The sequence below is a fragment of the Homalodisca vitripennis genome, chromosome 2 (assembly GCF_021130785.1).
Source record: "Homalodisca vitripennis isolate AUS2020 chromosome 2, UT_GWSS_2.1, whole genome shotgun sequence".
Taxonomy (NCBI): Eukaryota; Metazoa; Arthropoda; class Insecta; order Hemiptera; family Cicadellidae; genus Homalodisca; species Homalodisca vitripennis.
Genome location: NC_060208.1, coordinates 233,703,452 through 233,717,186, shown reverse-complemented (window position 1 = coordinate 233,717,186; position 13,735 = coordinate 233,703,452). Strand labels below are relative to the sequence as shown.

The 13,735-nt window shown below is 31.4% G+C and overlaps 2 protein-coding genes across 2 annotated transcripts; one reads left to right on the top strand and one right to left on the bottom strand.

Annotated features, from left to right (window-relative positions):
* The first annotated feature begins 450 nt into the window (after positions 1–450).
* Positions 451–7,691, top strand: LOC124355505 (uncharacterized histidine-rich protein DDB_G0274557-like). Its single transcript, XM_046806668.1, has 2 exons — positions 451–593; positions 7,173–7,691. The coding sequence occupies exons 1-2, from the start codon at positions 573–575 to the stop codon at positions 7,494–7,496; spliced, it is 345 nt and encodes a 114-aa protein (XP_046662624.1). The 5' UTR covers positions 451–572; the 3' UTR covers positions 7,497–7,691.
* A 1,544-nt stretch (positions 7,692–9,235) lies between these two features.
* On the bottom strand, positions 9,236–12,499 carry LOC124355504. The gene is made up of 2 exons (XM_046806667.1): positions 12,326–12,499; positions 9,236–9,719 (listed from the first exon to the last, which is right to left on the bottom strand). The coding sequence occupies exons 1-2, from the start codon at positions 12,347–12,349 to the stop codon at positions 9,282–9,284; spliced, it is 462 nt and encodes a 153-aa protein (XP_046662623.1). The 5' UTR covers positions 12,350–12,499; the 3' UTR covers positions 9,236–9,281.
* Between the last annotated feature and the right edge of the window lie 1,236 nt (positions 12,500–13,735).

The window sequence follows — 13,735 nt, the reverse complement described above, 5'->3', positions numbered from 1 at the left end:
AGGGTTCTCTGTTTGAACATGGAAACTGGTAAGATGTACAATTACACACAACATAGTGCGGTTAGTGATGTAAGGATGATGAATATTCTACTCCTTCCTTTATCGTCATGCTCCCTGTAAGAAGTCAGGGTTCTCTGTTTGAACATGGAAACTGGGGTAAGATGTTACAATACACACAACATAGTGCGGTTAGTGATGTAAGGATGATGAATATTTCTACTCCTTCCTTTATCATCATGCTCCTGTAAGAAGTCAGGGTTCTCTGTTTGAACATGGAAACTGGGTTAGATGTACAATACACAACAATATAGTGCGGTTAGTGATATAAGGATGGTGAATATTTCTACTCCTTCCTTTATCGTCATGCTCCTGTAAGGTCAGGGTTCTCTGTTTCAATTCTTTGTTAAAGGACTCATTTCTCTTATCTAAAACCTGTTTAAACCTTTTATCTACGACTGGTTTCAGTAGAGTACGGGTGGAAGGGGTTGGTATTCATGTTTTGACAAACTCGCTATTAGTAGAATAAAGTTCACAGTCCGACATTCTTGCACAAGAGCAACGCAAGCAAAATCATGGCCAAGGCGTATGTTTTGGTATGTTTTTCAATGATTGTTTCATTTGCTTTATTACATTATTTTATAAAACATATATATCGTGTCTTATATGAAGGAAGAAACAGGCTACACATATCAGTTGTGAAAGTTATTTTAATTTTTTTTTCTTTGCTAATACGCCCCAACTTAGCTGTAAAAGATCAGAAACGTACTTCTTTGAAATTAAATAATACTTTGTCAGTTATATCATTAAAATATAGATTTTAATTGTCAAAATAATGCAAAGAAACAGTTATTTCCTATTAATTAAGTAAGACAAAATAAAAGATATTCCCAAATTCCAAACATTCAATACAAACAAAACATAATTTTTCAAATAAGAATGTGCACAGGTTCACCTGAAACGGTAGTTTTCAAGCGACGTACTAAAAAAATGTAAAATATGACTAAATCTTGCTTTAACTTTCATACTGAATGTGGTTGAAATAGCTACTACTTTAATAGATTATAGTAGAATCGTTTTAAAAATTAGTAAAGTGTGTTGGAACAACATAATATTTTAATAAACTGTAGTGGTTGTATAAATAACGGTAAAACATGAAAACATGTTTGATTTTTGCTACTTTTACATGTTTATTTAAATTCCTATATCTTTCAATTAATTAATCTAAACGATTTATTTTTAAAGAGATTGGTTGTGTTTAAATCTAACGTGCGATAAACAATAAACATTTTTAGCTTTAAATAATCGTTTCGCTGAAATGAATATATAATACGCAGGTGGGAGTTAAGTGCAAAGGTTCAATTGTATAAATGAAAAATTAGGGAGAGACAAACATTTTTTGAAGTTATTTTAAATTTCACCATTACTAACGTAATACTACTAACGTAATACTATGGACTGTCATTTTAAATAACGATTTGAAACTGAATGTGTTTCACATCCATATTTTTTATAAGGAAAATTAGGCTAGTCATTGGACACAATTAAAAATAATAAAATTCATATTTTTCTTCTTTCGTAAAACATTTGACTTATTTTTGATTTGTTTTAGATAAAGATTAATTCAGTACGTTTCCCACTGATAAAAACATATATAGAAGGTCGTGGTAAACCGAACCACAACATTGCACTATTTATATGGTGGTTTTATATAAAATTTATAAAATTATTATATAAAATTCTACATAATTATAGAAACAATGTCATATTCTTCATTATATTTCTTTGCAAGAAGTGAACACAATGTATTTATTACATCAACATAAAATTTAAAATTAATGTTATGGAATCAATTATTACTCCTAAATATATAAATAGTTTATACAGAATAAATTATTAATACACCTAGTATTTAAATGCAGCTATAAAAAGAAGTTTACATAATCACGAGTTTATTTATTATCAGGCACACAGATCAATAAAACAGGAATTGTGCAATGAACGTTTTATAACTGAGAATGTTAAGTATACAAATTAACTCTCATGTTAGGGAAACTAAAAATAAAAAAGGTCGGTAAAATCTAGTGGACATCTATTTTTGCTTTCTGATTTACAATATGACTTCTTTTTAAAATAAAGTAAAATAGGAAATTTCTGGATTAATGATGTACCGTACGGCCATTTTGCAATAGGGTCAATGTCACTAATTGAAACTTCAAATTAAAATTTTTATCTGCAGGCCTTTCCAAAGTCTATAAGTACTTTAAAGACAGCTTTCATATTGAATTAAATACTTAAAAATAACATTTGATTTTATATGTGATATGGATCAGAACAAAATACAGTGTTTGTTTAATTCAACCTTGAGCATAATGAGATGTTTTATAACATTTCGTTGGTACTATAATACTAAAATTAATAATTGCATATAAGTAGTAACACGCTTTTGTAAATTTACAAGTATTGTATCCTATGATTAAAACACATTGATACATGAGATAGCATTAATAATAACAATAATAAGTAACCGATTTAAGCTATATCTGTAATAATTCTATGGTATTTAGAAATTACTGCAAACGATTTGACTGTAACAGGTCATTAAAAATACTTGTTTGCATGGATTGGAATTACGTATTTCTTGAGCTAAATTCCACTAGTGAATGGCATATACGAATGAAGGAACTTTTTAGGTTAACTATCGTGTGAAACTTTGTATGGATACTATTGTATGAAACGTGTTTTTAAGATTATGGCAAAACGTTAATAGCAGATTCTTGAAATATCTAATTTATTCCAAAAGATAAATTGTAGTAGTACAATGATCACTAATAATTAATTGACTGGTTGAGCGTAATCGATTGATCGGAAGAGTTAGCATCGAAACGACTACGGACGAATTACAAAGCTACAGAATTGAAATTTATCACGAATGTCTCTCATTCCATAGAAAAAAGTCGTAAATTTTGGTGCCTAAAGATCAAGGGATGTGCATGGTTTAAGTAAAAATTCGCTTCAAAATTGAACGGAAATTCTTCGTACATGTGGATTTGCAAAATCAATTATTTGCATTTACGGTGTCCAAAATAGTAATATCAATTATTGTTTCCAATCTTTGTTTATTGATTAATGTTGGACGTGTAATGAAATAAAACACACAAATCTGAGGCTTTAGTACAAAATAGTAATATCAATTATTGTTTCCAATCTTTGTTTTTTTATTAATGTTGGACGTGTAATGAAATAAAGCACACAAATCTGAGGCTATGGTACAAAATAGTAATATCAATTATTATTTCCAATCTTTGTTTTTTGATTAATGTTAGACGTGTAATGAAATAAAGCACACAAATCTGAGGCTTTAGTACAAAATAGTAATATCAATTATTGTTTCCAATCTTTGTTTATTGATTAATGTTGGACGTGTCATGAAATAAAGCACACAAATCTGAGGCTTTAGTACAAAATAGTAATATCAATTATTGTTTCCAATCTTTGTTTATTGATTAATGTTGGACGTGTAATGAAATAAAGAACACAAATCTGAGGCTTTAGTACAAAATAGTAATATCAATTATTGTTTCCAATCTTTGTTTATTGATTAATGTTGGACGTGTAATGAAATAAAGCACACAAATCTGAGGCTTTAGTACAAAATAGTAATATCAATTATTGTTTCCAATCTTTGTTTATTGATTAATGTTGGACGTGTAATGAAATAAAGCACACAAATCTGAGGCTTTAGTACAAAATGAATTATTCATGGATTTCAAGGTTAATGAACGTCGTTAATGAGCGTGAATGTTTTTAATGAACGATGCTTTCAACATGTGTTAATAATGATCATCTATGAAATAGAAAGATGTATTGAGGCTTTATTTATATAAAATACTAGCTGTTACCCGGGGCTTCGCACGCAATCTTTAGAACCGAAGTCCTTATATTACTTAGTAAAAGCAATTATGATGTAATATGATGGGAGTCCTGTACAAATTTTAAAACGTAAGTAGGCATACATCAGGTAGATATTATTTAAGTTCATGGTAAATAGTATCAGAGTTTAACTTACTTATTATATCACGTTTGGCACGTGTAGGAGCATTTCTGGTTCTAATTAATTATATACATAACATCACAGCTGAATCTGCCTTGTCATCCCGATCAAGAAAACACAAATCTCGGATCACACAGATTTCGGAACCTTACTTCGGTCAAAAAGCGTATATTTCCAGTCCTTGGCATATATTTTAGGTCTAAGATATTTCCAGTACAATAATAGAGTTTGCCTTGTAGTTCTGACGAAGAAAATATATATATATATATATATATATATATATATATATATATATATATATATATATATATACTTACTTAGGACCGAGATGCCTACTTCGGTTAAAAAGTGCCTACTTAAGACCGTTTAAATTCACTTACCTACTATGCCACAGTTTAGCTTGCCATATTTCCTCGATTAAAATACTATACACGTTCGATTATCTAGTTCTCGGAAATCTGTTTTGGTCAAAATCGTGTTGACATAGTTGAGTTTGCCTTGTCCTGATGAAGAAAATATACACATAAGTAGGACTGAAAAGCCTATTACGACCTAGGGGGAAGTCCTACCTACTTCTTATGTACTTTCGGTAAAAGAGGAAAATCCGTATTACGGTTATGCAACATTCTAAAATAATCGCTACGTATTAAAGTTTTGCGTTATACTTCTTTTTTGGATTGTAGCCGGGGAAAGAATGAATCGTTGAGGCATGTTAGTATTCATTTCTCTGTTTTTCCATAAGCTATTGTTAAAATGTAACATCATAATTTCAAGGAAGCCCACCAGTTTAAAGTAACTTATATGAAAACATTCATAACTTTGTATATTAAGGTTAGTTTTATAACATTATTTTAATGCATTAGATAATTTTAATTCGTCACTGGCGCAATCTGGGAAAAAAATTATATATCAATGTTTCATTTACTATCTGCATTACACTACTGATCAATTACTGTTTACTTAATATTTCATCAAATTTAAATGTAAACAGATGTTTCATCCAATCTGTCGATATAAAACTGAAGGTTTTAACAGCTGTTTAGTGCCAGTTTAATTTGAATTATAAAACGTAAAAACTAAATTTTTTTCTGAATTCAAAATATTCCAGGCAAAATTTATAAACTTTGTCTTCATAAAAAACCTTCCTCGGATTTCAATGGACATTTTACAAAAAGAATTAACCAAATTGGTTCAGCCATTCTTGAGATTTGCGCTTACCAACACATTTTGCGATTCATTTTTATTTATAAGATGCATGTATAAGCTAATAAAATTCTATGCTGTGTAAGATTTTACATATAGGTATATAGATATACAAATATAGATATATATTTTCCAGTAACGCACTAAAATAAAATAAAATGGTATAATAAGCTAACTGCGAGGAGGAGGTAATCGAAGATTGGACGTTGGTAATGTTTAGGCATTTCTTAATAACCTCAGAACCAACGAAGACAACAAAAAAGTACAGTGTTGTGCCAGTTGGCGGCCAAAGTAGCAGCCAGGAGATAATCACATTCATTATACAACTTTTTTGAGCTCATTATTTGAGGACGGATTTTAACGAATTATTAGAAATTTGCTCTGCATTAATAATGTATATCATAATAGTATGCATTATTGTTTTAAGAACTTATAACAGTTTTTAAAACTTATATAACACTTAACAAAACACCCAAAACTTACACCTTTTTATAAATTTATATGAATGTGCCTATAAATGTGTTTTAAGTCATATAAATTGTATACTTGTGAAATTAGAACACCATCGGTAAAACACAATCGGTTGTGTCAGTATTATGTTGTGTAGTGAGCTAACTGAACAATTCAGTCTGTACAATACTACTCAGGATATCGTTATGGAGAATCATGATGTACATAATTTGTTGGCGGGAATTGAAAGGAGAACATCGTAGAGGTGAGATTTGTAATTTTCTCGTAACTATTACAAACAGTCACGAGTTTCACTTATAGTTTTATTAATCAACTCATTTCTTTACTAATTTCTGTTATATAATTATTATAAATACAGAACATAAATATTTTTACAAACAAATATTAGTGTATAGGAAACTTACCCTTTGTGGAACGACACTTTCCTCTATTGTTTGTCAGTTATTTTATCATTAGTGTATCGTTTTTATACTCATGTTGGTTGTTTATTAATTACTCGAAGGCTTTATTAATGATCTTGGACATTATACTAGTAGTTCACTTAACAATAGCGTCATTCTCGTTTTATTGCATTTTAGATTACTTACACAATGGTGCTCAAATATGGCAGACGTTTCATTTATAAATATAGCTCCTACGCGAGCAATTTAAAAATGAAATGTTTTAGAATGTTATTTTATGTTTAGAATTAAAGAAAATTAGGCAATATATGGTATATTATAAGAAATCGCAAAGTCTTTGGGAATTGGTAATGGTTAATGTTCTTAATCTCCAATTAAATCCAAATAATCCGTTACTAGTTTATTAAATAATAACTGTGATGATCGACTACTTCTCCATAAGCCAGAATGTCTCTCCTTATTTAAGAAACGCATTGATCAATTTAGCCACTAATAGCTCAAGAGGAAGTGTACGCTTCAGATTTAATAGAGTTGGAATGCTTAATATTTATTTTAAATATATAGTTAATCTATAATATAAAGTAGCGTAAAGTAAGATACGTAAAAACATCATCTATTTTCAAAGTAGATTAAACTTTTAAAACTTATGCGCGTTTTGAAGTCTTAACCCTAACTGCTCGCAGTTTAAAACTGTTAATATTGATATTACAAATACATATATATATATATTGTTAGATTAATCGAAGTTGTCTACGCTACAAAGGTAACGGCGACGACTCAGAACGTAACTCTGAAATTACGTTTGCTCTAAATTTTAAATGGAAAAGTACGCTTGCAATAGAAACCTGATATTAATTAGCAGATTATGTTTTACATTCCACTATCATAAATATTTGTTATGTGTTAAACATTGGACTAATAATTGTATCTTTCTGAACATTGCGACAGTGATTAACAAACTAATTTGATATTCCGAATCACTGAAATGCTTGACAGCATATTCCAATTTTCGAATCCTAAATAATTTCAGTGGTTTCTGATTACAGCTCGCCCTGGTCCTAGTAGCGATCATCTACTCCCGGGGCGAACCTTCTCCTATGGTCCAGGACGGAGAGTATGGCAGTCACGAGCATGAGCATCATCGCAGGCACGAGCGGGGTCCCCACGGCGAGCATGGTCACGGATCCCACAGCGGCGAGCATGGTCACGGGTCCCACCATTGCAAGCACGGTGATGGGTTCCACCAAGGCGAGCATATTAATGGATTCCACCACAGCGGGCACGAGCGTGTTTTTCCACACGGCAAGCATGGCCACGGCCCACACCACGCCGTTAGACATTATCGGCACAATCCTCACCACGGATACTAATTTCGTCATTGACAACTCCTGTTACTAATGTGATCATTGATCTCCTGGACTCCAACTGATACATTCTGATCCTTGTGATACCGCAAATTTGACTGAACTGATCACAGCGCTTCCTATTTTATTGTCATTTTAATTTCCCTTCCATTTAAACATGTTATGTAACAAGGAGTGAGATAATAAAGACGACAGATTTTATTTGGAGAGTCGTCATTTGAATACCCAATCTCTAACTGTGAAGGCCTATTCACCTGGATGATTTCGAAATTCAATACAATTGGGTTTTGATTAAGGAGTTTGCAGATATATTATAAATTGTGAAATCAGATAGCTAGAAGTGTTTTAAAAATGTGTTATAGGTATCGTTTTCTAGTTGGTCGAAGATAGAACTGATTTTGGAATCAAATCCCAAAGGGATAGTCCGACCGTCTGTCTGTCCGGACGTGTGCTATCTTTTACGTTACGGCCTGTCGGATTTTTGATACTCGGTTGCATAAGTTTATCGATTTACCATAATTCTGATTAATAAGGTCTTCCGACGTTAGGTAGATTTTAACATTAATTGTAGTAGTAGACCTTCACAGTGCGTCATGTATTTATGCACATGTATGGGGCTCATATTTTCATTCAAAATAAATCTCACGGAATCCTTTCCTCCCCCCCCCGCGTAAAAAACGGCGATAATAGTTTGTCTGCTTAATTATATTATTTTTACTAGGCGATAACAAGACACTAATCTGTACATGATCTGGTTTTATCTTAAAATTTTATTTGAAAGGAAACACATTGTTTTTAAATTTATTTATCATAGTGATATATCAGTTTAAAGTAAAATAACTAAAACCTCTATCCGAATGATCCATTATCCGATAAAATGTATAATGAAACTTTGGGAGTAACAGAACTGATATAAACGAATCCCTCAGCAAGATAATTAATTAAACAGGAAAACTACAAATAGTCTGTTCTTATCGCTAAATCAAGTTTTGAAAACGACTATACATCGTCGTGTGGAATTTAAGTCCAAGCTTGTCACATCGTGTACTGGCGCGGAATATATACGACATAGGAACGTAATTGTATGCAACTGTTTGCATGCAGTACACCGCCCCGTATTGATTTTGCCTGAAACTAAACATAAAATATTTTCACTTTGAAATTATTATTTAAAGATACGGTTATTATTTGAATCGGCCTAACTTAACTTACTCTTCATTAATGACTCAAAAATGATTTATTGATACCAGTTTTAACAAATTTTACTTCCTTGTTAGACAGCATTACATTTTATTTAACGTGACCACTCTATAAGAATTATCCTGAAGAGTTAAATATATATTTTACTAAACCAAAGTCATTGGTAAAAACTCTTAAAACCACATTAGAGATGCATTCTGAATTCTGTGCGGACATTAAAACATATACACAAATTGAACCCAGGAATTCTCCGACTATTTCACATTATTACAATACATTATTTATTAAGAAGCATAGTTTGATTGTAAATTAATATTATAATATAAGTAAACGTTCACTGTGTATGTGTTGTTATCACGCTTCCGCTTCAGCCTAAAACCGTGGAGCCCGGGGCATCTTTCGTCCATAGTCTTCCTCTTCGACTGGTCCTGAATTTATATACTTTTTCATATAGAACACCTGAAGTATTTTATTTGATCGCAAATAAAGTATAAAATCTATTCAGAACTTAAACTACTCGTATGTATAAATAATACACTCGTGTGTTTTAATTAAATGCAAATAAAACAGATTTTATGCATAAAGAGGTTTTCACCTATAAAACATGTTTTTGAAAAAGTTAGAGAAGCTATGAGATCCTTTATCACTTGGTCCTGAAGAGGATCCAGAGGATCCTGAAGGAGGACGACGATAAGCGCCCCAGTTTGGTGGGTCTCGACCGTACTTGTAGTCGTATCCTCCTCCTTCATGATGGAAGTAGTGGTGGTGATGATGGACCTCTCGAGGTGGTGGAGGGCGGTGGTTGTTGGGGAAGTGGGGGTGGAACAATAGACTCAGCAGAATGCCAAGTCCTCCTAACCCCACACCATAGCTGACGAACCCGGTGTTACCGTAGCCGGTGTTACCCAATCCGGTCCTGGACCGTCCACGAGGTCCGTAATCGTAATCGTCGTAGTAGGGACTCCCGTACCTCCAGACGCCGCCGACCATACAGGTCTTCCCTGTAGCCACCAGGCAGGCCAGGCATATCTGCACAGAGAATGTTGGTAACAGTCGTTTTGTAGCTGCACAGGGAATGTTGGTAACAGTCTTTTTGTAGCTGCACAGACAATGTTGGTAACAGTCGTTTTGTAGCTGCACAGACAATGTTGTTGGTAACAGTCGTTTTGTAGCTGCACAGACAATGTTGGTAACAGTCGGTTTGTAACTGGTAACAGTCGGTTTGTAGCTGGTAACAGTCGGTTTGTAGCTGGAAAGAGAATGTTGGTAATACAGTAGTTATATAACTGTACACGGAAGGTTGGTAACAGTTGTTTTGTAGCTGCACAGAAAATTTTGGAAACAGTCGTTTTGTAGCTGCACAGAAAATGTTGGTAACAGTCGTTTTGTAGCTGCACAGGGAATTTTGGTAACAGTCGTTTTGTAGCTGCACAGGGAATGTTGGTAACAGTCATTTTGTAGCTGAAATAAATACATGGGCGTTATAAAGTATTTGACCTTCCCAGTATTTTGTTTACGTTATTTAAAAACGAAATTGAACTTGTTTATTTGGGATTTAAACAGTGTTTACTACTACTGCTCATGAAAAGTCAATTTGGCATGTTAAAATAAGCAAAGTAGTTCAATGAAGTAGTTCTTGAAACAATGGAAAAAAGTTTTACTATCACTTATAAATAAATACAAATTTTCCACTATTTATTTTATTTTTAGCAATAAAGAAATAAATATTGGAAATTTTTTAATTATTTACCAATTATAGTAAAATTAGTTCTAGTTGAATATCTATTTAATGTGGAGCTATAGGTTTTTGGATATTTTAAAATTTAAAGTCATGACCCTTCAAGGTTTCCCAGAAGGCAAAAGGAATAGACAAATATTGTTTCATTACTCCACGTAGAATTACAGGGATTTAAGAAAGGAAATTATGACAATTATTTAATCAGGAACTCAGATAAAAATATATTACCTTTTTTCCAGTATGTAAAAGAGTAATATATTTTTAAGCATTTAAGACAAGAAAGTTATAGAAAGGAACTGATTTGTTCTTCCATAAAACATTTCTTAAGAAATTTATTTTTGTATGAATAAAAACATGCCATTCCATCAAAATCACCTTTCATCTACATAATGTAAAAATGAATATTCTTATCTTCAACAGTTTTTATGTGAGGCTGATTATAAGATGCACCCAAGTTCTGCCTAAAAGCCGACTATTGAAACGATCAATAAAACTTCTATTTTTCATTTTTATTAAAAAAGGGGATCGAAAATGGTTGTGATAAAATTTTGCTTAAGACTTAAAAACATTATTGTTTGTGTTATAACCAAAACCCGAATGCCCTACCTTAAACGTTTTGATGAAACAAAAGTATTCAAATACTCTATTTTAGAGAATGTATAAAACATAGCGGTTAATTTAGTTGTTGGACATGAGATTCTCAATATATAAACCGTATAATTTTATGATTTGTGTATATCAGGCCTTGGCTTATTTTTTTAGATTTATACTATATTAATCTACTTATGTACTACTTGGTTTGATGAATATCGAGTGAAAATATACAGTGACTGGCATATTGTTCATTCTTGTTGATTCATTGTTCTTATCTATCAATCTTATACAGCAATACTTAACTACACACAACGTAGCTATGGTGGGAAGGGTTGATTCAATGTGAAATCATTGCTTTTCAAAACTCTACATCAAATCTCAGAGAAAAACACTCACATGAAAATAAATAAATGCAACGCCTGCGATAAACTGTACATTTGCCGAACAAAACTTAACATACAAACACGTTTTAAAGAACATTGTGCACACATAAAATGAGGAAGGACAGAACAATATGCCATTGCAAAATACTGCATTGGATCTGGACCTAATAAAAATTTATGGTTACTAAAAGATGTTAAAAACACAACGCACTTAAATGTTTTTTTAACCATTTTACATTAACAATAATCAAGAAAACTTAAAAACAATAACGACGGACCTAATGAAAAATTGATTCCACTCTCACCTCAAGTTATAAGCAAAATAAACTGTAACTTTATACGTGTATTTTATTCTGGCTCCACTTTCCAACTCTATTTCCAAATACTTTACCATGTGTTATTATTTAACGTTTAAATATATTTGTAGATGCACTTGAATACGAAACCTTCATATTCAAGCGCATATTCATTATGTGCGTCGAAAGATCTTGCACAAAATACAAATTTACATTATAAAATGATATACTTATTATTACTACAATTACATTTCCTTATAAAATGATTTTCTTCATAACAATACTCGTTAGTTTTGGCATAATTAATTATTTTTTACGAAGATCACTATTTTTTAAATTCAATTTGTTTATGCTTTAGACACTTGCCAAATAAGAGTATTTTCTATTCCAACAATTCCTAGTAGGCCTTCGGATACTTGCTTTTAACGCGTTAATTTAGCATTGTATCAGAAGTATTGATTAAAATAGCAAATGTGATATCGCTATACCTTTACAGGTTTTATTTTGCTTATAGTTTACCACAACGTGATTAGCATTGATGAACAAAACACATGTGTGGTTGACATTTTACAACACTATAATGCTATTTGACTAGACAAATTTAAACCAATTTTAACAACTTACCACATATAGAAGAGATGTTCTCATAATTATTCACATTGCAATAAATAATTTAGCACCATTTTTTTCTTGAAAAAAGCTTGTTTTGGTATGGAAGTACTGACACTCACAAGAAATGCCTACGACTCAGTGATTCAGAGTTACACAACTTCGCTTATCAGATACGTGTTTGTGATTGTAACTAAACTGATAGTCAATAATAAAAGCATTAGTAATAGAGCAGACGTAAAATATTGTATTCCAAAATACGTAGTAATGTGGGAAAATAGGAATTTTACATGAGTTAGGACAAATTTAGTATTACAAGTTATACAGGGCGATCAAAAAGAAATCCATCTTTGTATTTTATTAACAATTTCAGGTTAATTCCTTAAAACTGAAGCATTATCTCTATGTGTAAGAGATTTATTTGTTAGCTTATTCAAAGTTTTGAAGATATTTTTCTCTGAAAGGTTGGCTTTTGGGTAAGTTCTCACTGATCACCTGTGAGGTACAGATGATTGTCAACTTAAAATTATCAAATGTTAACCCTAATTTTGAAAATGTTTAAAATACATTACCAAAAAGGAACAAAACAAAAAGAATTCAGAACAAAAAAATTGTACGTTTAAGATACAAATAAATCTGGATGATTCAAACACATTCACAAATCTCTTTAAATATTTAAAAAATGAAAACTACCAACTGAGTAAAAGCTCAGGATTGGTAGAATTTTAAGGAAAACATTCAGAATAAATTCCTGCTAAGAATCGTCTTCAAATAAACAAATCCATACTGAGATATCATTGCGGTAGGTTACAATTTATTAATAAGGGACTGTTCCTTTTTTACGTTTAAAATGCTCCCAACTTTCATTACTTTTTTACTAATAACTAGTTGATAAAAATGAAGCTACAGTTAGCTATACATCCCAAGATTCCTTTTTTAATACAATATTTTAAGTATTAATTAATAGGACCATTTTAAATTCATCTCTATAACGATTTGCTTAATAAAGCAATACAAAGTGTTATTAAACGTAGGTACATAATTTTATTTTCTTCACTAAGGATGTTTATTTGTTTATTTCAAGAGTATATAATAAAAACTATGTTTGTACAGGTATATATGTCACTAATAGACTCAGAAACTATTTGACCGATCATTATGAAAATTTGTATGCATATGCATTTTACTACGAAGACGGGATACATGCTATGCCCACCAGGCTCGCCGCAAAATATAAAAGTTTTCAAAGCGCTTTCACATTATAAACTGTATTTACGAGATAGTTACGTATATTAAATAGACAAACACTATTTGAAGGCAATATTGGAAGTTATGATGTATATTTGTCTTTAAAATAAAATTCTGGATGAACTTAAAGATTAATTAGTGTAGACCACTTTATAACAAAGTACATGTACGTACTTT

Bases quoted from the DNA above. Each gene is read 5' to 3' on its own strand.
- LOC124355504 (XM_046806667.1), bottom strand. From the start codon at position 12,349: ATGAGAACATCTCTTCTATATGTG. The intron at 9,720-12,325 runs GTAAGTTGTTAA...TTCTCTGTGCAG, and splicing joins GAACATCTCTTCTATATGTG to ATATGCCTGGCCTGCCTGGT.
- LOC124355505 (XM_046806668.1), top strand. From the start codon at position 573: ATGGCCAAGGCGTATGTTTTG. The intron at 594-7,172 runs GTATGTTTTTCA...TTCTGATTACAG, and splicing joins TGGCCAAGGCGTATGTTTTG to CTCGCCCTGGTCCTAGTAGC.